The sequence below is a fragment of the Mesoplodon bidens genome, assembly GCF_964165515.1.
Source record: "Mesoplodon bidens genome assembly, chromosome: X".
Taxonomy (NCBI): Eukaryota; Metazoa; Chordata; class Mammalia; order Artiodactyla; family Ziphiidae; genus Mesoplodon; species Mesoplodon bidens.
The window spans coordinates 126906728-126934153 of NC_138163.1; the positions used below are offsets into that span (position 1 = coordinate 126906728).

Here is a 27426-nt window from a genome sequence, read left to right on the forward strand (position 1 = left end):
AAGGTCTTTCCTATGTGCCCCTGTGTACATACCTACTCTCCTGCTGTTGAGATAGGTACACCTTGGAATGTGCTAAGAGCGCCCAAACTGAAGAAATCCAGTCCTTGTAGATTTTTAAAGCTCGGACAGCAACTACACTGTAGAGTTTTCCTAATTCTCTATTTTAGAGGTTAAGAAAAGGGTCTAGCTACATAAAACTCGTCTTCTGTCACCCAATCTGAGTGGCTGGTGCCCCATCCCTTCTTTCTTGAATCATACAATAATGAAACACTTTTTTAAGGCGCAAGGAACAGTATCTACAACAACTGTCTTTGCACTTGATAGGCATTAAGGTCACATGGACAACAAAAGAATACACAGAAGCTGTTAAATTTATCATACATATTTACTTTTAATCTATACAGAATTGAGTAGATAAAATCAGATTCACATTAGTGAAAAATCTCTACAAAATGTCTTTGAAAAGCAAAACAAGACTGCCTCTTAACAATTCATATCCTCATGAAAGACGTGGGCTGTAAAAATAAAGCAGTGTGTTTAGCACAAACTAGAAGATATCTGCATCATTTTTTCACAGTTATTTCCATCTACAGTCTGAAAGAGGTAGATTTTTCTGCAACACCTGAGAATTGAATTGATAACCAGGTGTAATAAAGGCAGTTGCATACATAACTAAAAAATACTGGTCTCAAGACCAAGAAATGTACTCCTACAAGTCTGAGGATGAAATGGTCCATTATCCAAGACCCAAAGTTTTCTCTACTCCTTGGAGTCTCCTGCCACTATAAATAATATACATCAAGATTCCATGATGGTGCAGCAAATGCAGTTGAAGCAAATTTGACATTTCAATCTTTCCTGGGCCAGCCTTAGTAGCATTACAGTGTTCTAGAATGTGGTAGAAACAGGGTGTGCTACAAAGCCACAACACTGGGCCGGCGAGGTGATTGATTGCTTTAGGAGCATGTCCTTCTCAGAGGGTCCCGTTTGTATTTATTCACAGGGTAATGGGAGGAGAGATTCTGAAAGGATACCAAATGCACCCCAGAGAGAATCCATGTCCTTTAAACACCATGAGAGCATCTAGCTAAAAATACACAGTAAGCCAAAAGCAGCAGGCCAAGTACTGTAAATCACGTCGCTTTATAAAGCCCTTGAAAATATGCAACAGGTCCGTTACAATCTTCCACACAGGACAAGCACCACAAAGAAACGTGGCGGGCTACACAAATGGCTTAAGACAGTAAGAGCTGTACATCCAGCAGAGCGCTTGTGAAATGGGACCATTAGTACTAATTTTACAGTAGAGTGTATTTCTGATGTATACCTCCATTTCCTCTCAGGGAAATGAGTCCAATATTTCATTTAGTAACCGAAGGGGATATCTAGAAGAGGCTGTTGGAGGAGGATGTGTTTGTTTTTGCTTCCGACTCATTTTGACAGTAATTCGATAACCAACTTTGTGGGTTTCTTTTCCTTCACTGTCTGGCCCTTTGATTAACATGACTGATGGTGGAAGCTTAGATATAATCCACCACTCCAGGCGCTGTTGCCTATCTATTGGACAGTTTTCAATTCTTCAACCCAGTTTAGACCATGAACATGACAGGACAAATAAAACTTTAACAAAGAGAAAAACCCTTTTAACTGGACAGAAGAGAGTTTATTCGGTCCAGTAAGCAATATAAGAAGTGTCAGTTTGATAGTTTTGCTCAGTGGAATGTGCTAACATCAGTTCTAATAGAGCCTTTTTATTTCATAAAGTATTTCAATGCAAATTATACCAGGGACAAAGTCAAAACTCTCATCAGTGCAGCCTGGTTAATGATGTGTATAAACTCGACCACATGTGACATTGTGAAGAACAAAGGAACTTACAGCAAATCCAAAAGTGATGTGCTGCATTTTCAAAGCCCCCCATTCCAAGTGTAGACACCTTGATAATACTGGTTTTTACTAAAAAAAAAAACAAAAAAAAACCCCAAAAAACCACTAAGAAAAGGGGCAGAAACAGAATGAAAGCATAAGTAATAAATAGATCCTGGCTATTTAACTCTGCCAAGTTTCCTCAAAGTCAAAAACGCTGGTTCCAGTCTTTGTTTTAGAAACGGAATCAGTTTCACTTCGTTAGCACGATCATAATTAAAATTCCCTTTAAAAAACCCTGGAGAACAATGCTGTTTGGACTGTCGGAACAGTTGGACACCAACTTTCAAGCAGCCAGAAGGTAGTGGAGGGACTTCCGCTTAAGGAAAGCTACACGATTTTACCCTCCTCGTCCTACACTGACTGGCGAAAGACTGTCAGTGGCAGCTCTCCGTGGGAAGTGGAGGATGTGTACCCAAATCCCGAGTGAGAAGCAAACAAACCACCAGGCTCCCCACACAGCGGGCATCCAGGTGGTCCAAATTCAGATAACTGCTTCTATCCTGAAAACAGAGCGGTGGGACTGTTTTTTTTTCTTTTTAAAGGAGAACCGCACTTTCTACTGGAAATGCCTCCCTCAAATTCAGGGACATAGATATTTGTTGTCCTGATTTTTTTTTTTTTTTCCGGCGCTACGCGGGCCTCTCAGTGTTGCGGCCTCTCCTCCTGCGGAGGAGCACAGGCTCCGGACGCGCAGGCTCAGCGGCCATGGCTCACGGGCCCAGCCGCTCCGTGGCATGTGGGATCTTCCCGGACCGGGGCACGAACCCGCGTCCCCTGCATCGGCAGGCGGACTCTCAACCACTGCGCCACCAGGGACGCCACGGTGGGACTCTTTTTAATCACATAAACATTAGCCCTGTCTCTCCAATGATTTGCCTGTATATTCTACTTTGTTTAAAAGTTACACCTTGGGCTTCCCTGGTGGCGCAGTGGTTGAGAGTCCGCCTGCTGATGCAGGGGACACGGGTTCGTGCACCGGTCCGGGAAGATCCCACATGCCGCGGAGCAGCTGGGCCCGTGAGCCATGGCCGCTGGGCCTGCGGGTCCGGAGCCTGTGCTCCGCAACGGGAGAGGCCACCACAGTGAGAGGCCCGCATACCACAAAAAAAAAAAAAAAAAAAAAAAAAGTTACACCTTTATGTACAAGTCTAGGCTTGTAGCCATCTCAATTTGTCAAGTGATATAAATATCAAAAAGCTAATTTGAATCAAATACGCTATGCTTGTTTCTGACCCAAGCCTAGAGTTCTTTTACTTGGCATTTAAAATGGGCTATTAAGACAAGTATCTAATCATCTTGATATTTTCCTTTGAGTAATATTAATTGGGGGGCAGGATGTTTAAATGAGTATTGTTTTCACATCAGGAACCATTATCAGGGACTTCCCTGGCAGTCCAGTGGTTAGGACTCGGTGCTCTCAATGCTGGGGCCTGGGTTCAATCCCTCATCAGGGAATGATGATCCCACAAGCCGCGGGGCGGGGCGGGGGGTGGGGGTGGGGAACCGTTATCAGAACAAAGTTCCCTTGTAATGGTCAGCCCTGGTGAGTGACATTTTAATTCGGACAATTCTGTGCAAGCAGCAGGGGAGAGGGAGAAAGGCAATGAGCACATGCATTCCGATGAAGGTGAAAGAGGCAGATGTGCAACACAGCTGAGGAAAATGTAGAGAGTAAAACTATTCAAACCTGCCAAGCAGCCTCCTGTACCACATAAGTCCAGTAGTTCTAAGAAAATACAGATATGGTAGAAAAAGTAAGAAAATTTTCACCACAAAACCAAGTTACTACTAACAGAGAAAGTTATACACAAAATAGAGCTCTCGATACAGTGATCATACTTGATCTCAGTCAACTGACTCGATGCTGGGCCCAGCACCCAGGGACTCGGCCTCCGGGCTGACACGGGCAGCGCTTTGCCAGGCGGCGCTGGGCTCCTCGGCAGAAGCCGGGGCAGCACAGGGCTGGGCCCGGGGCGGCGCTGGGCCCCCGCCCGCCGCCCTCCCCGAGACCTGCTCCTTCAGCACCTCCACCTTCTCACTGAGCTCGTTCCTCTCCGTCTGCAGGGCCCGGCACAGCTTCTCCAGCCGTTCCAGTTTTATGTGAAAGGCCTTGTACTCTTTATCTCGCACAGTTTTCTGCAAAGAGGAAAAAGCAGGATTTATGTAACCCAACTGAATACGAATTAGGTTACGGGATACAGCAAATTTAAGTCTTTTGAGCCGCTTCTTGGGTCACCTCTTGGACACGTTCAGTTTCTTCAACACCTCCCAACGTCCCGCCACCTGCCTTCTGCACACATAGCCACAGACACCAATTAACGTGGTTCTGGGGTGACAAAAATGAAATTCCCTGTCATGTTTCTTAAAAAGAACCAAAGCCCACTTTTAAAAGCATTTTGTATTGATGAATTACTAAGGAAATTGAAGATACTCACCACTAAAGACTAGCAGATAAAAAATGAAGGGCCTGCTTACAAAAGAGGATCACTCATCTTATTTCCACCTAGATTTCTCTCGTTTTTACCAATCCTCAGACGAGAACAGGATTTAAGATGTGATATTTAGTGTTTGCAAACAGTACATCTCAGCTTCGTAAGACTCGCAAAAAGTACTATGCTACCTTTTCGGAAAGAGTAAGTTGAGGGGCTTCCCTGGTGGCGCAGTGGTTGAGAGTCCGCCTGCCGATGCAGGGGACGTGCGTTCGTGCCCCGGTCCGGGAAGATCCCACATGCCGCGGAGCGGCTGGGCCCGTGAGCCATGGCCACTGAGCCTGCGCGTCCGGAGCCTGTGCTCCGCAGCAGGAGAGGCCGCAACAGTGAGAGGCCCGCATAGCGCAAAAAAAAAAAGAAAAGTCGAGGTGGAGAGAGAGGCACCCAAGTCAGTGGCCTGTGCTGGCCAGGTGGGCGCCTGGTCGGAAGGCAGATTTCCCAACCCTCAGCCCCAGACCCAGTCAATCAAACGCCGGCTGAGCGGTAGGAAAGCCCACGTCACCCGGGGCTCTAGCTGCGACTCCTGCTGGGACAGATCCCACTCAGCAGCTCTGGCCAGAGCCCTCCGCTAGGACGGCAGCGTCACAAGGCACGTCCCCCTGCCCTGTCGGCTACCTGAACGTCATGAGGCCGCGGGAAACCACCTCACCTCTTCAGCCATTTGCAGAAGTGCTTTGTTATTGTTTTCCCATTTGGTCCGCCATATTATCGTTTCTTTTTCCAGTTTTTTAATTTTCTTTGTCATCTGCGAATCGACACAATTGCAAATTTAAATTCAAGGTTCCCGGGCTTCCCTGGTGGCGCAGTGGCTGAGAGTCCACCTGCCGATGCAGGGGACACGGGTTCGTGCCCTGGTCCGGGAGGATCCCACATGCCGCGGAGCGGCTGGGCCCGTGAGCCATGGCCGCTGAGCTGCGCGTCCGGAGCCTGTGCTCCGCAACGGGAGAGGCCACAACAGTGAGAGGCCCGCGTACCGCAAAAAAAAAAAAAAAAAAAAAAAATTCAAGGTTCCCTTATCTCTACAGCCCGCCCCACCCCCTGACCGTCTGAGCGGTCCTTCCCCGCCCCCATCACGGTGCCCAGGGCACAGCTCATCTCACAAGCTCCCCGGATGGCGGTGGCAGGACCAAAGCGGGGGTTCATACGATGAGAAACCCGCATCTCATCTCCTCAGTTTCAGAGGCAGCAACACCTAGAGGAAGCTGCCCGCTGGCACGCTCTGAGCGCTCGCTTCAGGCCGAGGCCGGCCCTCCTTCCCAAGTCGTACCAAAAAAACATCTCTGTTCCTGAATTTTCTGTGCATTAACTACTTCACGTGAGTTCTGGAAGGATCCAGGTTCCCCCCTCCTCCCCAAGATGGAGAGCTGGCGCTCTGCCCCGACCTCCGAGGCTGCAGCCGTCTGGGAAGCAGCGGCAGCGGAGGGCAGGTGAGGGACCAGGGACCAGGGGAAAGTCGTTAACCCTCAGCTTCCCTTATCCTCACGACTCACATGACCGTTCCACTTCAGATTCTGCTAAAAATAAAACGGGTCCAAAAATCGGGGGAACGTTCTTAACTGACGCTGCCAGAACCCACTTTTCATAGGTTCAGAAGATTTCGTTCCAGCGCCTACGAGGCCGGTTCTCGGGTCCTATGTGCCGTGGGCGCCCGCTCCCCGGCCCAGGGGCACCTCCAGAGGCCGTCTCCGGGTCCCCACCGAGGGCTCCCGATACCTGAAGGAATTCACCAGAGCACTTCCCACAGCCAAACGCTCCCTGAAATACTCTACCCTATGAAGGTCAGGCGTTTTTGTTATTTGTAACAAGGAAGGCACAGAAAGGGTAACAACTCACCCGTGGTCACACAGCGCCACGGCCTCCCCTGCCGCCCATCCCTAAAAGCCCCCGGCGTAAGGATGAACGTGTGGATACGTGCGTGTATACTGGTTCTTAGTTTAATATCGAGAATACCGCCTTCCTTATCACAGGCAGGAAAAAGAACCAGACGCCAAAAAATTGGTTTGCTTGAGGGAGAAAGAATTCAGTGGGAGCATAAACAAAGAAGAAGAAGAAAAAAAAAAAGCTAAAAAGGTAGAAACACCGATCTGTATCGACCAACCAAAATACGTAGTTACTGTTCTGGGCTTGGTTGTTTTCAAATAATTTGATCTCCAAGGACATCAAGCTTTGTGAAAGGGGTGTGGGGTGGGGCTGGGAGGTATCACCTGAAGCAAATAAAAAAGACACCGCTTTACTGCTAACAACAAATTGTATTTAATAGAGGAGTTAACTTTAATAAAGACAACTGTGAGGGCCTAGAGATCACTAGCTACATGGGGTACTACTGAGGGCAAAGTGACTAAACATGATGCCACTGGAGGATCAGAAGAGATGAAATGAAGACAGTACAGTAAAAACATGAACTCATCCAAGTAGCAATCATGCTTAAAATAGCTTCTTATATAAATTCCCTTTTAGGCAATACTCCACTAAAAATAGGCAAATACCTTTTCCATTTCCTGCCGGAAGGTTGTAAACAGTTCATTACTTTTTGCCATGGTAGTCTGGAATTCTTCAAACTTATCCATATAAAGAGAAAGCTACAGAAAACAAGTATAAAAAATTCAGAGTTCTGGGTAAATGATTTAAAATCCCAAACACTTTCAAAAAGAACATAATATGGTTAAACGTTACCTGTTATAAGCGACAGAAATAAGAACAAATGCAAACCCAATCCTCGACCCCAGACATCAATGGCTGCAGTTCTAAGAACTCACTGAAATGCACTGAAACTTAGGAAGTTATGTTAACCTCACCATCTTTAGATGAAACTGTTTAAAATGTACAAATATTTATTAGCTCCATTCCGCCAATTATAATAAAAACTGAAGTACGTGGAACAGCTATAAATTCCATACAATTAATCCTTTATGAACTACCTCCTCTCCTTATATTTGAAAAATTGTCCTTGGAAAAAGATCATTCTTTTAGAATACCACCTGCACAGTTCCTAGCTTGAAATCAGGGATATCTCTTTTCTTAATGTAGGCAGGAAAATGAAACAGAAGCCAAAGGACTGGTGTGGTTAGGGGAGAAAGATTTCAGTGGGAGTATGGTTAAGAGAAAAAGCTGAAAGAGGTAGAAACACCGATTTTTCTTTTAACTCCCACCCTTAAGGAATTTTTCTTCTAGCTGGGAAAATAAGGCACTAACCGATAAGGCAGGCAGAATTTAGAACACAGAATCACCTTCTTCTCCCCCACTCCCCCAGAAGCCGGGGTCGGGGGAGGCACAGTAGGGGTCAGAATAGAATAGTTAGGGAAGCTCCTTGTGGCTGAGGCCCAAGCTAGGTCTCAAGGGCAGGCTGAATTATTTTATTTCAGACAAGGCGGGAACCCTGAGAGCCCACCTAATGTAACTGCATTATTTCAGGATGAGGAAACAGGCCTGGAGGAATAAAGTGCTTTGCTCAAGATCACACAGCACATATAAAGAAAGCGGAGAAGAAAAGATCACCAGAGGCCAAGAAACAGCGTCAGCGATGCCTTTCCACCTTCAGCAGTGCTGTGTGCGGAGCATAAAGAGAAGCCAAGACCAGGGCGAGAGGGGAGATGCCCTGGGAGGGAGCGGAGCAGCCGGTGGAAAGACAGGAGGCCAGCTCTGCTGTGTGGGAAGGAGACGTGGACCAAAAGCAACGCTACCAATGGCAACAGGCCAGGCGAAGTGACGATGAGACAGCCAAAGCACGCCCCCAGGAGGGGGAGGCTGAGGGCCAGGACGAACAGAAATTTCAGGGGGAAGAGAATAGCGCAGAGGATTTCCAAGCAGAGCAGTCCGTAGAGGGGCACATGGTGACAGAGCCGCCAGGGCTGCTGGCCTGGGGTCGGAACAGCGGTGAGGCTCAGGCACACTGGTGGAGCAGTTGTGTCACTTGAGGGAGATTAGAAGTTATGGCGGTCTTAGCATGGTCTGTTTTTATCAAAGACAGAACACATCCAGGTGGACTGTCCCGTCAGAGTTCAACGCTGGCCCCCTCTGGGTAATGAGTAAGTGGCAACTACCATCTTGGACTTACGGGCCTAGATTACACAATTGGTCAAAACACACCAATAAGACTAAGATCATCCACAAAGCCTGGAAACGGACATGGCGAGCAAGAGCAGAGAATGAGATGGACTCTTGGGAAGAACAGCACATTTAGGGAGCAGGAATAGGAAGAGGCGGCAGCAGAGGAAACAAACTAATGATCAGATAACATGACTCAGGGCGACACAGATCACAGACAAGAGAAGCCGCACTGCTAACAGTACAACAGAACTGGAGCTGCCTGTGAACTCGGCAGAAGAGCCCTCTGGGGCCCTGCATTAAAGTCCATCTTCCAAAGCCATCTATAGACTTTTTATACCTTTTCCACATTGATTCTCTTCTCCATTTATATGGACAACTGAATTTATAGGGCTAGTAAGGGGTTCAAAGTTTCCTAGAAGCATTCTACCACAATAACTTATGATGGAAAGCTCAAAAGACTCCTTCAATTTTCACTCCTAAGTTAGGCTAGCTTTATAGGAAATGAGTGTCACCACACTGTAAAACATGCCCAAAGACAAACCACTCAAAAAATGTGCTCATAAAGATTCAGGCCAGTCTGCATTTTAGAACTAATTTAGAGTCCTTACATTTAAAAAACTTGTTACATAATAAACTTTCAAAATGAATAATACATTTTTCATCAAAATGTAATCTACTTTTCTGAGAAAGGGTGAATTGTAGGTACAAATGCCTAATTTCACCTGTCTGTGAAGACATGGGAAGTCCTTCCTGTACCTCTTCTTTGAGTGGGGAGGCATCTGCTACCCTTACTCCACACAAGGCACCACAGAGAAAGACTGCATTAGAACAAACCTAAGGGGTCTGGACTGAAAAGCAGGGAGGCAACGAAGAAAAGCCTAGGCCTAGACAGCTTCAGGGGTGAATTCTACCAAACACTGAAAGAAGAACAAATACCAATTCTTATCAAACAAAAAGTAAAGAGAAGGGAATACTCCTGAACTCATTCTACAAGGCCAGCATTGCCCTGATACCAAAGTCAGATAAGACAGTACAGGCCAGATAAGAAAACTACAAGGATGGTTCAACATAGGCAAATCAATAAACGCGACACACCACGTTAATACAATAGAATGAAAGACAAAAACTGTATGATCTAATAGATGCAGAAAATGCATTTGGTAAAATTCAACATACATTCATGATAAAAATGCTTAACAGGGAATTCCCTGGTGGTCCAGTGGTTAGGAATCTGCGCTTTCACTGCCAAGGGCACGGGTTCAATCCCTGGTCAGGGAACTAAGATCCCACAAGCTGCGTAGTGCATCCAAAACGAAACAAAACACAATAAAACAAAACAAAGAAACGCTCAACAAACTGGGTACAAGGAAAGAACATACTTAATATAATAAAGGCCATATATGAGAGCCACAGCTAACATCATACTCAAGAGTCAGTTACAGGCTGAAAGCTTTCCCTCTAAGATCAGGAACAAGACAGGATGCCCACTCTCACCACTTCTATTCAACATAGTAGTGAAATTCCTAGCCTGAGCAATTAAACAAGAAATAAACAGCATCCAAATCAGAAAGGAATAAGCAAAACTGTCTGTTTGCTGATGACATGATCTTATATATAGAAAATCCTGAAGACCCCACAAAAAAAACGGTAGAATAAATTCAGTAAGGTTTCGGGATACAAAATCAACATACAGAAATCAGTTATGTTTCTATACACTAACAACAAAATATCTGAAAAAGGAATAAACAGAAATAAATAAAATAATCTTATTTTCTATAGTATTAAAAAAAATACTTAGGAATACATTTAACCAAGGAAATGAAAAATCTATACACTGAAAACTGTAAGACGATGAAAGAAACTGAAGAAGACAAAAATAAGTGGAAAGGTACCCTGTGTTCATGGATCAGAAGAGTCAATATTGTTAAAAATGTCCATACTAGTCAAAGCCCTATCAAAATTCCAATGGCATTTGCCATAGAAATAGAATAATCCTAGAATCTGTATGGAACCACAAAAAACAAACAAAACAAAATAGCCAAAGCAATCTTCAGAAAACAAAGCTGGAGGTATTACACTCCCCGATATCAAGCTTTATTACAAAGCTATAGTAACCAAAACAATATACTATGGGCATAAAAGCAGAGACATAGACCAACGGGTCAGAACTGAGAGCCCCCCAAAAAAACCCATATAGGGACTTCCCTGGTGGTGCAGTGCTTAAGAATCCGCCTGCCAATGCAGGGGACATGGGTTTGAGCCCTGGTCCAGGAAGATCCCACATGCTGTGGAGCAACTGAGCCCGTGCGCCACAACTACTGAGCCCATGTGCCACAACTACTGAAGCCCACGCGCCTAGAGCCCATGCTCTGCAACGAGAAGCCACCGCCAACGAAAGGCCTGTGCACCATAATGAAGAGTAGCCCCTGCTCACCGCAACTAGAGAAAGCCCGCACACAGCAACGAAGACCCAACACAGCCAAAAATAAATAAATTTTAAACAAAACAAAACAAAAATAAACCCACACAAATATGGTCAATAATATTTAACAAGGGAGCCAAGAATACGCAATGGGGAAAGGAAACTATCTTCAATAAAAGGTGTTGGGAAAACTGGATAACCATATGCAGAGGAATGAAACTGGACTGCTATCTTATACCAGTCACAAAAATTAACTTGAAATAGGTTAAGGACTTAAACAGGAGATATGAAACTGTAAAACTCCTAGAAGAAAACATAGGTTAAAAAGCTCCTTGACAGTGGTCTTGGCAATGAATTTTTGGATATGACAACAAAAGCACAAGCAACAAAAGCAAAAATCAACACGTGGGGACTACATCAAACTAAAAAGTTTCTGCACAAAAAACAATCAACAAAATGAAAAGGCAATCTATGGAATGGGAGAAAATATCTGCAAACCATATATATCTGATAAAGGGTTAATATCCAAAATATATAAGGAACTCATACAACTCAATAGCAAAAAATAAATTTAAAAAAATGTTTTAAAAAATTTTAAATTTTAATTTAAAAACCAGCTTGAATAGACATTTCTCCAAAGACATACAAATGGCCAACAAGTACATGAAAAGGTGCTCAGCATCACTAGTCATCAGGGAAATACAAATCAAAACCACAGTAAGATATCACCTCACACCTGTTAACAAATGCTGGTGAGGATGTGGAGAAAAGGGAACCCTTGTGCACTGTCAGTGGAACTGTAAATTGCTGCAGCCTACTATGGAAAACAGTATAAAGGCTCCTCAAAAAATTAAAAATAGAACCACCATATGATTCAGAAATTCCACTTCTGGGTATATATCCAAAAGAAATGAAAACAGGATCTCAAAGAGATATCAGCACTCCCATGTTCATTGCAGCATTATTCACAATAGCCAAGATAAGGAAGAAACCTAAGTGTCCATCAACATATAACTGGATAAAGAAAATGTGGTGTATATACACAATGGAATATTATTCAGCCATAAGAAAGAAGAAAATCTTACAATTTGTGACAACGTGGATAGGCTTTGAGGGCATTATGCTAAGTGAAATAAGTGAGACACAGAAAGACAAATACTAAATACTGTATGATATCACTTACCTGTAGGATCTAAAAAAGCCAAACTCAAAGAAACAGAGTAGAATGGTGGTTGCCAGAGTTGGAGGGCGGGGAGAAAGGGGAAGATGTTGGTCAAAGGGTACAAACTTTCAATCAGAAGATGAGTAAGTTCCAGGGATCTCATGTACAGCATGGTGACTATAGTGAACAATATTGTACAGGGGAAGGAAGGGAGGGAGGGAGGAAGGAAAGTCGGGGGCCCCCATTAAGGTGGCCACCACCTCCATACTCTACCTGGGAGTGGAAATGCATGATCAATAGGCAGTTTTTTAAAATAGGTTACAGGCTCATAGCACAAAATTCTAAAGATTTTAGGTTACACTATATGAAAATGCCATTTTGTAGGTCAAGTAAGTATCAGCAATTTCATATGGTTCAACCTCACAAAAAAGAACTAAAATCTGAAGATTTATCAGTTTTTTTTTAGTAGGAAATTAGCTGACACACATGGGAACAGACAGAGAAAGGGAGGAAATACGTGGGATACTGGAAGGAGGACCTGCAGATAGCGGGACAAACTGTCCCATCTGCCTGGCTCCTGGGACCGAGTGCTAAAACCAGGAAAGTCCTAGGCAAATCAGGATGAGGTGGTCACCCTAAACGAAGAGGGAAACTCCAAAAGGGATGTGTGATCTACTCTCAGGTCTGCTGGGAACAAGCAAAATCATCTCAGAGGAGATTCAAGGTATGTATCAAATTAACCATAGATTTTTTTCTTACAAATTCTACTACCCCTGCTGTGAAGTTACCTGCTGTTTTAGTTGTACTTCTTGTTGTTTCATTTGTTCATATTTGTGTCTTGATTCCGTTGCTTCTTTTAATAACTAGAAGACAGAAACATTCTGGCAAAATACTAATAGTCATTACAAATACGACTACAAGGTCCAACGACCAGATGTTAGGCTTAATCCTTCCACTCATTATTTTAGCAAGAACCACAAGTATATGAATGAAACATTGTCACATCAATTGCTAATTACCTGTATCTTTGATCTGTTCCATTGTTAACACTTAGGAACGTAGGAATACTCTTTTATTGCTTAGAAGAAGTACTCAGGAGGCCTAATAATAGGTTTACAAAACTCAGGGTTGAACTGTTGTGTTTTAGATGAAAATAATTAGAAGTCTAGTATTGAGCAGAAAACATGGCTGAGAATCTAGCTCGACATTATCTGGGTTATTTAGAAAGCCCCTCAGGGACGTCCCTGGCGGTCCAGTGGTTAAGACTCTGTGCTTCCACTGCAGGGGACACAGGTTCGATCCCTGGTCAGGGAACTAAGATCCCGCATGCTGTGCGGCGTGGCCAAAAAAGAAAAGAAATTAGAAAGCCCGTCTGCTCCACGAGAGGCAAGATGAGGCATTGTATGGAGCAGAACAATGAAATCAGGGACCTGGTTTCTGATCACATTTTTTTTTAAGCTGGGGGTGGGGGGTGGTGATGGGATGGGAGCTTTAATTTATATACTTGAGTTTAAGAAAAGTATGTAGTGAAACTGCATAGTAGGCAGCTGTGAAATTCAGTCCCTGAGGTAAAATGTCACCCTTAGTCCAGTCGGTTTTGAAAAGTCCTTAAAACCAACCAGAAATATACGTACCGTATGTATTTATTTAAATATGTGCATCATATTTCTACCCTAACTTGGGAAATGACAACTGTCTCTTCAGTTATGCACGGGACAGCGCTGTCAGTTCACGTGGAACGACCACGCTGTGTGAAAAATGTCTCTCTCTTAACCCTAGACTCGCACTCAGAGTGACATGTTCACATCATGAGGGCCATTCAGGATCCGAGTCTTCATACCTGGCTCGCCTCAGGGCCTAGGTTACTTGAGTGAAATCTGGATGGGACAGTCCTCATTATCATAACCTCTTCTGACTTTTTTTTTTTTTGGTTAAAGTTAAATTTGCATGTGTTAAATATACATACCCAATGACATTCCACTGTATTCACAATTATTGACAGGCCATATAATCTGAGCACACATTCTGAGAATAATGCTGAGTGATTAGGATGTAGAGAATTCTGTTAAAATTTTTCAGAAAATTTTACCAGAGTAAACAAATAGTTTCCCTAGTTTCAAGTTACTTGTTTGAAATAAACTGTAACAGTATGAAGGACATCCATGTTTGGTAAGCTTGCTATTAAATCGAATCCCCAAATTTAATGTCCTAAATAATGCTATAATTCTTAAACTTGGTGGCCATTATCTAAAAAGTGAAATAAATATTCTAAGCACAGAAAAGTCTAATCAGTGCAGGTCTGTGCACTAACTTGGTCTAATCTCTCCAGTGTATCTTCTGTATATAAAGTTAAATAGAACGAAAAGGCTAATGTTTTCTAACACACACATGCCCTTCACAATCTAGAGCAAAAAAACAATTAGCACAACCCAGTGCTAATTTAAATGTAGAATAAGTTTAAATGTTTTAAATGGCTTTGGTTACAATTTTGGCAATCATTTCTTTTTTTAAGAAATTGCAAACTTACAAACTCTCTCTCTCTTTGATGTTTCTCATCAGCTTCTTTTATCAGCTGTGTTGTCTGCTGCAGTTTGGCATCCACAAGCTGTTGCTGCAGTTCCTTATGTTTGAATACTTTATCAATGTGCTACGGGGAAAGTAAAATTTCTTCTGTCACTTAATGAGAAAAGGGACAATGACGAGGAAACACGACACAGGTTACAAGACCTCACTCCCGAGGCTGCTTTTCCTGCTAACACCACCAGGGCTAATACCAGCAAGGTGCCTGTCTGCGTGCAGTGCTGGCGAAGCCTGTGTCGGCATCCCTCCCTCCAGAGATGGCCCATCAGCACCTCAGCAGCCGGCCTCGTACCTTCTATTTCTGCCCTAAGGTGAAAATGAAGCTCAAATTGTATCAAGAAAAAGACGGCTAAGGAGATCAAACTGTTAAGCCCATAATACATCATACACATAATTCCTGGATATTTTTTTCTCCCCATTAAATTTTCCCAAATCTCTCAGTTGGAGGCAGCATGCTGTGATGGGAGGAATGGCCCCAGTCAAATTCTCCCCCTTGCTGAATCTCAGTCCCCTCACCTGTGGGGGGTAGCAACACCCACACTGCAGAACTGTAAAGGCCAACGCAATGGCTATACTATGTAAGGTGCTTGGTGCCTGGCACTTATCAGATAAATTTGGTAAAAGGTCAATATGATTTCCAAGTGAAATTATTAAGTGGTTATTTATGTACAATAAAGTCATCAGAACATCCCTCCCTGACCAAGGAAAGAACATTCAATAATACTCAAACTGAATAAGGCTCACAGGTAACGTGATTTCAACATACATAGCTTTCAAATTTTCTACATCTGTTAATGTGGCAGACTGTCATATTAAACAATAAAACAATAATTTTAAGAAAAGTGAGGGCTTTATAATCTAATAGAAAATTTATTCTCTAGAACAAAAAAAGTTTCTTCAATAAACACACTGTAAGAATAAAAAAAGAGAGAAAAGGAAATCTTTATGTTAGAGACTTGACACATACCAACCAGTGAAACAGATGGGCTTTATCTGGATGATTCAAATAGGTTTTTCCTTTTTTTAAAAAAAAACGGGGAGACAATCAGAAAAATTTAAATGATGACTAGATTTTAATATTAAATAATTACTGCTAATTTTTTAGGTATGAAAACGGTATTGTGGTCACACCTAAAAACGAATCTTTAGTCTTTCTGAGGTACACCCTCAAATATATATGAATGGACTGATACCTTGGATTTGCTTGAAAATAACCCAGGGGAAAGTGATGGGAATATAGTTGAAACTGTGGTTTCATTTGCTAAAGCCAGGTGATAACAGTCTCTACTTTTCTTCGTTTATAATTTTCCATAATAATAAGGAAAAAAAAAGGTAAGCGGGCTTCCCTGGTGGTGCAGTGGTTAAGAATCCGCCTGCCAAGGCAGGGGACAAGGGTTCGAGCCCTGGTCCGGGAAGATCCCACATGCCGTGGAGCAACTAAGCCCATGCACCACAACTACTGAGCCTGCGCTCTAGAGCCCGCGAGCCACAACTACTGAAGCCTGTGCGCCTAGAGCCCGTGCTGCACAACAAGAGAAGCCCCTGCTCACCGCAACTAGAGAAAGCCTGTGCACAGCAACGAAGACCCAACACAGCCAAAAATAAATAAATAAATTTATTAAAAAAAAAAAAAAAAAAAAAAAAGGTAAGCAAAAAGCATCGAGAGTGATAAAAAGAAAATCTTTAAAAAAACTAACAGTTTTTGAAGGGCTATATGGAAAACTCTTAATTAATATAATCTAAAGTTTGCCTTGAAAACTGGATAAAATAACCCACAGAGATGCCACAATCTTTTTTTTTTAATCAGCTATTTTAATCTATCTCTATAAGGGATACAACACACATAAGAGAACATTTTACTAACTTAAAAGGCAGGGGATGTGTCATTTAAAGAACCTAACCCTTTGTTCCTGCCCATTTGACCTCTAAAAGGGAGGAACTTTAAAAAAGCACATGATTGCCTATTTGCATTTAATCTAGACACCACGCCCAGACTTCCCAACTAGCTTGTAGAACTCTTAGTTGGAGGCCAGTGACCAAGATGAGGTGCCACAGACCCTTCCAGTAAACTTTTTACTTCAATTGGGTGTATAAGGGTTTAGAAATAGGTTCGTTTTTTCTCCCAAATACTATAAAACCTCCACTAAAAAGAAATATCTGAAACACAGGCATAACGGAATGATAGTGTAGACCATACAGATTATCACAGACGTCTAAAATACAGTATATTTTGGGGCCAAGTACTTACTCACTTTAGTCTAGACAAGGGGAAAGTCTACGCTAAAATTACAACCTTCCAGCATCACACGGAGGACGAGTAGTGCTTAACACTGTCTCCAAGAAACTGCCTCACGCACCCAAATCCACTGACTTCTGGGCCATGAGTATGGTCCCCACGAATCCTGCGAGGGAAGGCCAGACTTGCACCACGCATACACCGAGGTTCTAAAGCGCCCTGGGGGAAGGGTTTCAGTGAACGCTTTTGGTTCGCAGGGAGGGGACACCCCAGTCGCCCTACCTCCTCCCTCAGGGCGTACTGCTCGATGAGCTTCTTCAGCTTTTCGCCCAGCTCCACGTTCTCCTGGCGGAGCTTGGCGTTGTGTATGTCGTGTTGCTCCAGCTGTGCCTGGATTTCATTCAAAGTGATTTGGAAGTGCGCAGTGGCCTCTTTCCGTCTTTCTTCCTCCTCTCGTGCCTGCTGCATATTTTCTTCCTTATTATCCAAAACAATTTCTGTTAATCGTACAGGCCTATAGATGGCACAGACGCCCACAAAAGACACTACTGCCATGTGAGTTCACTGCTTGCTGCCCTGAAGTGGTGCTTCTGAACTAGAATTCCTTCCCTTTATTTAGGACCGGAAGGCTCTCGTTTGAAAGCAAACAGCTTCTCTTAGGTAGATAATCAGAGAGGCGCCACCTGCCCTGCTCTACAGTAAGCGCTCTGTGGCCACGCTGAGAGACAAGGAAGGAGTGTCTCCAGGCAGCCAGCCCCCTCCACACGGGCTTCCCAAATACCCTCCCCCCTGGCTACTCTTGCAGGGCAGCATCTGAAATCAACCTGGAGAGGGAGATCCGTTCCTGCCCCTTACTTTCTGGGTCACACCTACTCCCTAGATGGCAAGGGACAAAAGGAATCTGCATCTTAAAAGCTTAGTCCCGGGCCTCCCTGGTGGCGCAGTGGTTGAGAGTCCGCCTGCCGATGCAGGGGATACGGGTTCGTGCCCCGGTCTGGGAGGATCCCATATGCCGCGGAGCGGCTGGGCCCGTGAGCCGTGGCCGCTGGGCCTGCGCGTCCGGAGCCTGTGCTCCGCAACGGGAGAGGCCACAACAGTGAGAGGCCCGCATACCACAAAAAGAAAAAAAAAAAAAAAAGCTTACTCCCAACTCTTGCTCAGATCCAAGTGCTAAGAGACCTTTACGTGTCTAGTGTCTAAAGCGTTACCAGTCCAATCAAAGTGTGGACTTGCTATGGGGAAAAAATACAACTCAGTTTCACGAACACCAAAATCCAAGGATTCAAAAGCAAAGAAAACCTAACGGCTCCCACATCAGGTAAAGAAAGGTCCATTTCCCAAGGGCTCCTGTGTTCTAGGGCCTTGGGTGCCTGCCATGGTGGAGGAGTCTCACAAGCAATCCGGCTCAGTCAAAATCAAACCACAGTGCCCCTATCCCGGAAGATCCCACATGCCGCGCAGCGGCTGGGCCCGCGAGCCATGGCCGTGGAGCCTGTGTGTCCGGAGCCTGTGCTCCGCAACGGGAGAGGCCACAGCAGTGAGAGGCCCACGTACAGCAAAAAAAAAAAAAAAAAAAAAAAAATCAAACCACAACCGCACGTGAGGACAGGCCCACCCCTGCGGCTCTGCCTTCTGCCCTTCTTCCTCTGTGGGTACCAACTAACTTTTGGGTACCCGCTGCTTTGTCTTTTAATCAGCCGAGGAATATGCGCTCTTTTAAAAGTACTTGGCAATGGGGAACTGGAATGGACAAGGGTGGCCGGTGATGTAACCAACAAACAGCCCTTGAGGAGCTCAGGGGGCCTTTCCCTTCCCTCAAGTCTGCCCCCACTCGGCTTCTCATTTCACATCCACTTTTCACACATGCTAATGAACGACCTCAGTGCTCACCAGGAAACTGCAAATCTGAGCTTCCTAAGCCATGGCGCCTAGTGGGAAAGCTGTGGTCTAAACATCAATCTCATCTAGATTCCCCACGAGCAAGTATGAGGTGCGTTAAGAAGCACAAGGCCAAGCAAAATAGAACGGTGGCATCCCTGTCTCCAAGAAGAGACAAGGATTTAGTTCAAATAGGTACACAGTGACTATAAATCAAGCTAAGCCAGTCCCTCCTGAAAAACAGAAAAAGGAACCAGATTTCCCTGGTGCTGCAGTGGTTAAGAATCCACCTGCCAATGCAGGGGAGAGTGTTCGAGCCCTGGTCCAGGAAGATCCCACATGCCACGGAGCAATTAAGCCCGTGCGCCACAACTACTGAGCCTGCGCTCTAGAGCCCGCGAGCCACAACTACTGAAGCCCGCGCGCCTAGAGCCCGTGCTCCACAACAAGAGAAGCCCGTGCACTGCAACAAAGAGTACCCCTGCTCGCCGCAACTAGAGAAAGCCCGTGCACAGCAATGAAGACTCAGAACAGCTAAAAATAAATTTTAAAAAATATTTTAAAAAAAAGGAACCAACTCACCTTTAACGTCTTATTGTGACGCTGAAGTTCCCTGCAAAGAGACTCGAGTTTGCTTCTTGCCAAGATAGCCTTGCTGTGTTCACTCTGCAAATGAACTTTCTCTTTCACGATCTGGGCTTGCTTCTTCTGCAGCATCTTCATTTGCTTCTGAACGTTCCTGCTCTCCTCCAGCTAAAAGTAATAAGCACTTTACATTTAGGAAATACAGCGAGAACCTTTGAGTTATGGCTGAAAGAATTACAATAAGAACTAAGGAATACATTTCCAAAAACCCACAGTATTGTAGTGTAATATTTTATTTAAACTGTTTCATGCCATGCTGCCCTGCCAACCTTCTCTTTTCCCATTATGGTAGGAGAGTAAGCAAATGATTTAGGGTAGGAAAAAAAACATTCTTAATCTCTTTATATATTTATTAAAAACAAAAAAAAATGACATTTTGGACAACTTTTTAGGAATCAACACCATAAAGTTACTTTCTTGAAAAACACACTCAAGCTACTTTATTGAAACGATCCTCCAAATTAAAACTCAATAAGCAGCACTCAGTTCTTTGCAAGTGAGAGGGGGAGCACTGCAGCTGTAGGTTTGGAGCAAATGCGTCTGTTTCAAGGTTACACCAACACTAACAGATAAGATGGCAGCCTTACTGACCTGTTAACTGGAGAAGGAAAGGATGCTGAGTCACTATTTCAAGAGCAAGAGCGACACCTTGTGGTCTCTCAAAACATACCACACATCCTTACAGGTGAGATGCTAATAGCTATTAAAAACACCTTTATGGAAATTCCCCCCAGAAAATAATTTTGTTTTTGTAAAATACTCTCGTAAAGTAAGCTTACTCAGGACCATGGGCTGCAGGATCTGCACACACTATCAGTAACTCCACCGAGGGCTGGAACTCCCCCTGCCCTCCCTGGATTCAAGGTAACCACAACCCTGAATCCTGGGGTCACTATTCCTTTTGCTCTCCTCCGTATTTTATGTCATCCGTGTGTGGTCCTGGAAGAAATTGTGTTTTTTTCTGTTTTTTGGTTTTTTTTGCGGTACGTGGGCCTCTCACTGCTGTGGCCTCTCCCGCTGTGGAGCACAGGCTCCGGACGCGCAGGCTCAGCGGCCATGGCTCACAGGCGCAGCCGCTCCGCGGCATGTGGGATCCTCCCGGACCGGGGCACGAACCCATGTCCCCTGCATCGGCAGGCAGACCCTCAACCACTGTGCCACCAGGGAAGCCCAAGAAATCGTTTTGATTTTAGTTGTTCTGACTTTATTGTGGCTACTGCAACTGAGAAACCAAAATTTAAATTTTTCTTTAATTTAAATGAACTCAAGGGACTTCCCTGGTGGTCCAGTGGTAAGGAATCTGCCTTACAGTGTAGGGGACTTGGGTTCGATCCCTGATCAGGGAACTAAGATCCCACATGATGCAGGGCAACTAAGCCCGCACGACACAACTACTGAGCTCGCATGCCTCAGCCAGAGCCCATGTACTGCAAACTGCAGAGCCCACGTGCCACAACTACAGAGCCCTCGCGCCCTAGAACCTGCACACCACAACTAAAGAAGAGAAAACCCGTACACCACAACTAGAGATAAGCCTGCACACTACAACGAAGAGCCCGCGTGCTGCAACAAAGCAGCCCACATGCCGCAACGAAGATCCCGCGTGCTAAGACCCAACGGAGCCAAAAATAAATAAGTAAATAATAAATAAATCTTTAAAAATTAAAATAAATGAATTCAAGATTAAATGGCCACATGTGACTAGTGGCTACCATTCTGGACAGCACAGCTGAAGATTACACTGCTAGGACTCATTCAGATTGTTTGCATGTAGCTACAGAACAGGGACCAGCAAACTTACTCTGTAAATGGCCAGAAAGGAAATATTTTAGGCTTTGCAGGCCACATGTCGGTTGTGTCGTCACTGTCTTTTAAACAACACTTTTAAACAACACTTAAGTAAAACCATTCTTAGCTTGTGGTCAGTACAAAAACAGGCCTTGCTGGCTTTGGCTCTCAGGTTGTATGCTATTTCATTTTAAAAACTATGCAAGGGGCTTCCCTGGTGGCGCAGTGGTTGAGAGGTCCGCCTGCCGATGCAGGGGACATGGGTTCGTGCCCCGGTCCGGGAAGATCCCACATGCCGCGGAGCGGCTGGGCCCGTGAGCCATGGCCGCTGAGCTGCGCATCCGGAGCCTGTGCTCCGCAACGGGAGAGGCCACAACAGTGAGAGGCCCGCGTACCGCAAAAAAAAAAAAAAAAAAAAAAAGTAAAAACTATGCAGGGACTTCCCTGGTGGTCCAGTGGTTAAGAATCTGCCTTCCAATGCAGGCGACGTGGGTTCGATCCCTGGTCGGGGAGCTAAGATCCCACATGCCGCAGGGCAACTAAGCCTGCATGCCACAACTAAAATGAGCCTGTGTGCTGCAACTAGAGATCCCACGTGCCGCAACGAAAGATCCCGCAGGCCACAACTAAGACTTGGCGCAGCCAATAAATATTTTATAAAATAAAATAAAAATATGCAGCACACAACACACCTTGTTGACCCAGTCTCTTGTCAATAGGCAATTGAGTTGTTTCCAGGTACTCACAACAATTCGCATATTCTCACACATGGGCTTCCTGGTATACACCATGCAAGAATTTATCCTGAGTGCAAACCTAGAACTGGGGTTGTGGGGAAGTGATTTCTAAATGTTCTGTTGCACATGACAATGGCACACTGTTTTCCAGAGTGGCCGGCACATTTACTCTCACACCAGCAATTTATAAGAAATCATGTAGATGCACTTCCCCAAAACTTAATACGATCTCAATTCTTCATTTATGCCACTTAACACTGGACATAAAATAGCATGTTGCTATGGTCTTGATTTGCATTTCACTGATTATTCATAAGATCGAACATCCCTTGTATGTTTATATACCTTTATGTTAAGATATCTTCGAATCTTGATGTTTCTCCACTTCTATGAAATGCCTCTTACACGTCTCTTGCCCAGTTTTCCATTGGGTTAATTGTCCTTTTTGTATTCATTTGTAGGTGTTCCTTAGATATTCCTCACATTGAATCTTCTACTGGTTATTATTTGTTGGAAATATGTTCTCCCCAGTTTGTAATGTGTCTTCTCACTTTCTTTTAAAACGTCGTTTGATGAATAGAAAGTCTTAATTTCAATATAGCCAATTTCTGAAATCTTTTCTCTGGTAGTGCTTTTTGTATCATAAGAAATCCTTCTCTTAATCCAAGTTTGGAAAAATATTCACCTATTAATATATTTAAATAAACCTAAATGATGCCTAAAATTTTCATTTAAGTCCTTAATCACTGTATATGGTGTTCAAGGATCTAAATTCATTTTTCCCCCATTAAGGATATCCACTTTTTAAGCTCCGTTAATTTCTTAAGGATGGTAAAATTCTCCCCTAAATGCAACTATAGATTCCATAAAATGCTCCTCAAAATCCCCAAGGGGTGTTTTCTTCCCATGGAACTAATAAGTTGAATCCAAAATTTTATAGAGAGTAAAGAGTTAAGAACAGCCAAGATACTTCTGATGAAGAGAAGATACACCTACCCAACCAGATAATCAAGATTTATTATTACACTATAATAATCTACACAAACTAAGGAATGGGAAAGAACAGCACCACTACGTACTTAAGGACGATGTTAAAGGCCTAATGGGATCCACACTTAGCAAGTGAAATGTGACAATTTCATAAACCCATGTTATCTGGTGAACGTGGCAGCCACAAGATTTACCCAGAGGACAATCCCCATCACAGCGCAGGCACCCCTCCAGCTGCTCTACAGGACTTTCCTACCTGTCTGAGCCACAAGCACCAGTGAGGTCAGACGATGCTGTCACCAAAAGGACAAAGGACAGTGATGGCAAAAGGGAAGTTTTCGGAATAATCCTCGGGAAAAGCCTACTCCCTTGATAGTCTCACTGCTATATAACCTATATGCTCTACCTTTTAAAAGAAATGAGTGTTGTTTCAAGAAACAAAGCTTTGGGGCTTCCCTGGTGGCGCAGTGGTTGAGAGTCCGCCTGCTGATGCAGGGGACACGGGTTCGTGCCCCGGTCCGGGAAGATCCCACGTGCCGCGGAGCAGCTGGGCCCGTGAGCCGTGGCCGCTGAGCCTGCGCTCCGCAACGGGAGAGGCCACGACAGTGAGAGGCCCGCGTACCGCAAAAAAAAAAAAAGAAACAAAGCTTTATAACATTTTCTGAAAACAGTACACATTTCGTCCTTCATATGCTCAGCACAAATCTAAATCAAAGAGAGGTTGCTCACTAAGCAAGTATTCAACGTGTCACATCCTAAAATGAATGTAGCGATGATTACTGGTGCTTTAAAAGAATTAACCATACCCTCCCGCTCCCCCCCGACACACAAAACAAATGCCACAAACAGAACACCCTAGACCCTTGCTGCTTAAAAAGTGTGATCCAAGGGCTAAAAGTATCATCATCAACCTCACCTGGGAACTTGTTAAAATGCAGACTCTCAGGCCCCAGACCCAGTGAATCACAACGTGCCTTTGAACAACAAAAGTCCCAGCATCTGTGTGAGTCTAAGAAGGACTGCTCTAGGCCACTATCTGTCCTTTCTTCTCCTAATCCACGTGTGACTGTCTGCTGTTGTCCCAACAACACTGGGTCAAGTAGCTAACCTGCTACATGGCTTTTTTTTCTTTTACTCTTTTCTCCATTTTTTTTCTTTTACTCTTTTCTCCATTTTTTTTTCTTTTCCCTTTTTTGTTTTTGTCTTCTTTTTCTACCACTTCTCATGTGGATGGTTCTCTTCATGTGGATGGAACCAATAGGGACTGTCTTCCACAGCCAATGGAATTGTTCCTTTCCTGAAGCCAACTATCTGACCTTGTTGTGTTTTCTGCCATCTTTGCATTTGTGACTGTTCTAGGCCATTTTCGTTGATGCACGGGGTTTCCTGCTGCTCTGAACAGAAGGTGCCAGACTGCTGAACGCCAGCTAAGTGGGGGTATTCATGGACCCCTTTGTAAACTGAAGGAAAATATAACTGTAATTGAGTAATAATTCATTTTCAAAGCTGGTCACTGACAAAAAGTAGCGTTTACGACATGGAATAACTGCTTTAACAACAGATGAAAATGCGTAAACATTGCCCATGATAATTCACCTAAGTATTTCACAAAAGACATTAATTTAGCATATTAGAACCATTCATTCTAAAAGCTTCCCACAACCCTTACTTCAAAGGGTTCAATGGCTTCCCCATTCTTCAACTTAAAAGAGGACAGCGGTGTTTCCAGATTGAGACCGCTTTCATAATTTGACAAAGAGAATTAATGCTACTTGAAATAACTCAGGCACAGAACAAATGAGGTTAATTTCTTTGGAAGATGGAAAAAGGAATGCCTGGCACATAGTAGATACTAAATAAATATTTCCTGAGACACAGTATTGTTTTAGTAGACTATTTCACCTAACTCACAATTTCAGTCACAATGGTTAGAGCCTTTATCTCTACAATTCCCTTGGGAAAAGTTAACTACAGGAACCACTACACTCCAACTGACTGGCATTTAAAGCACCACAACACAAGACTGAGTTTTAGAAAATCTATGCTCTATCTTTAGCATTATAATGCTCTATATATGTAACACCTTACAAAATGAAGTCATACAAGCAACAAAAAGCCCCAAGAAGTCAGATTCTCCTCTTCAATTCTGGAGTAAAGTATAATTTTACATTTAAAGCTACATCAAAAGCTACATCATATTTTAAAAAGCTTATCAAGCACATACACATTTTGCTATACTTTATATGGACCTCACTCCCTTGATTTAATACTCACAAGATCGGCATATTTCTTACAGAGAGCTGCCAGCTTTTCTTCTGGAGTTGAAAGGGTGTTTAGGGCTTGCATCAATAATAAGACTTCTTTTCCTGATGATTAACAAGATAAGAAATAAGTCCCAGAAGAAGAATGAGATCAACCTGTAAATTCTAAATAACACTTCCTATGTTCTGACATCCAGGGTAAAATAATTTATGCCTATTAACTAGAAATAAGAGATTTGCTAGCTAAATTAAGAAAGCTATTTTTAAAATCTGGATCAGCAGGCACCCCTTCCTCCCCATCTCCACCCCAAATTTCTTCACTCACTAACACTGCGAGCTATTTGTGAAAAGAACTCTTGCTGAAGGCTTAAAAATTCCCTTGCTTAACCACTGATATCCAGGTTAAGACAAAGGGCAAGTTACAAAGGGCAGAATATTTTTATATGCTTCCTCCTAACCAAGTATGAATATAGAAGCAAGTTCAAAGGCAATTTCGGGTGGTACTCTCCGCCTAAGACGCTCATTATCACTGGTGACACAGATCTTTTCCTTTGAGCAATTTAAATAACTTCTGATGAGTTAGTAAGCATATTCAGTGTGTTAACCAAATTTAGTGTAAAAAAAAAAAAAAAGAAGAAGGATGTCAAGATGGCACTTCCCTTGGGAAAAAGAGCTGAACAGTATTTTAAGGACTCTGGCAGTGAGAAGCAGGTGACCGAGACAGGATGGAACAAATGGTGTTTTAAAATAAGTGATAAGTTTTATTTCTTCAGCTGGGTGGTAGGTACCATTTTTATTTTTTTAAACGTTCACTCTTCATGAAGGGTATTTCATTAAAAATACATATGTGATGGCAATTCCCTGGCAGTCCAGTGGTTAAGACTCTGTGCTTCCACTGCAGGGGGTACGGGTTCCATCCCTGGTTGGGGAACTAAGATCCCGCATGCTGTGCAGCATGGCGGGGAAAAAAAAAAAAAGTGAAAATGACTTTGACTTTGGTATACAGTGTACAGATTGCTATGAGGAAAACAAGCAGGCTAACTTCAAAACAGAATCCTTTTCCATCCACAGAAAATTTTAGCAACAAATCCTCTCTCGTTTGGCCCAAGACCAATAAGAATTTTAAAAGAGATGACAAAATATGATTATTGAATATGATTAGAATTGCAACTTTTATGAAGATTTTTAACTTCACACTCTACCTGTTTTTTTCTGAGATACAACTCATGTACCATAAAATTCACCCTTTTAAAGTGTACAGTTGAGTATAATCACTAAGTCGTACAACTATCACCACTGTCTAATTTCAGAAACCCCATGCCCATGAGCTCCCCAGGCTCCCTGCTCCAGGTCCTTGGCAGCCACTACTCTACTTCCTGTTTCCATGGATTTGCCAATTCTAGACATTTCATATTAAGTGGAATCATGTAATTTGTGGTCTTTTGTGTCTGGTTTCTTTCACTTAGCATAATAGTTTAAAGGTTCACCCACAATGTATCAAGACTTCATTCCTTTCTACCACTTAATAATATTCCATTTACAGACAGACCACATTTTGTTTATCCACTCATCAGCTGATGGGTAACTGTGCTGTTTGGACTTTTCAGCTATCATGAATAATGCCGCCTCAAGCACTCCTGGACAAGTTTTTGTGTGGACACGTTTTCAACCCTCTTGGGAATATAACTAGATGTAGAACTACAGGGTCGCATGGTAACATTATGTGTAACTTTTTAAGACTCCTTCTGCTTTTACACATTTAACTGGGGCTGCTAATATTGAAGAAATTTGTCTTGTTCGTAAGGAATTAAAAATTTATAGAAATATGAAAAATAATTTTAAGTTTGCCAAGTTAACAGAAAGTGGGTATAATACGAAGGATCATTCCAACTCAGCATATAGAAAACCAAACAAATTTAAACACTGTTAATCTCAGGTAGAATAAGTATAAAAAACTTAGGGGCAACCAGTAAGCTTAAAATAAAAGGGGAATTCAGATTTCCTAATGAGATTTACCATACCGCATTCTTTGTCCTGAATCTCAAACACAGCAGAAGAAAGAAAACATACCCTTGAAAACCAGTCTTAACCCACTTCTTGAACTTCACCCAACGTTATATCGTCTCTAAAGTTTTGTGACTAGGTTTAAAATAAAATGATCAAATAAATATACAGTTTTCACAGTAAATTTTGGTCAGACTACATTAAAGATGCAAACAAAGCAAGTCAAATACTACTTCTGTCTGGGATTTCCCTGGTGGT

The 27426-nt window shown here is 43.3% G+C and overlaps 1 protein-coding gene across 6 annotated transcripts in view; it reads right to left on the reverse strand.

Moving 5' to 3' along the window:
• Positions 1 to 366: 366 nt before the first annotated feature.
• Positions 367 to 27426, reverse strand: part of TXLNG (taxilin gamma) — a 51257-nt gene continuing 24197 nt past the window's right edge. For 2 of the 6 annotated variants that reach the window (XR_014014308.1, XR_014014309.1), the window contains 9 exons: positions 25178 to 25269; positions 19326 to 19496; positions 17148 to 17342; positions 14577 to 14696; positions 12838 to 12912; positions 6905 to 6997; positions 5068 to 5163; positions 3064 to 4065; positions 367 to 2836 (listed from right to left, as the gene is read on the reverse strand). Coding sequence is in view for 2 of the 6 variants with exons in the window: in XM_081223256.1 (XP_081079382.1) it covers positions 3775 to 4065; positions 5068 to 5163; positions 6905 to 6997; positions 12838 to 12912; positions 14577 to 14696; positions 17148 to 17342; positions 19326 to 19496; positions 25178 to 25269 (1133 nt within the window). In the remaining 4 variants the exon portion in view is untranslated. The remainder of the gene's footprint in view (positions 2837 to 3063; positions 4066 to 5067; positions 5164 to 6904; positions 6998 to 12837; positions 12913 to 14576; positions 14697 to 17147; positions 17343 to 19325; positions 19497 to 25177; positions 25270 to 27426) is intronic. The other 4 variants (XR_014014307.1, XM_081223256.1, XM_081223257.1 and 1 more) reach the window with 4 other exon arrangements.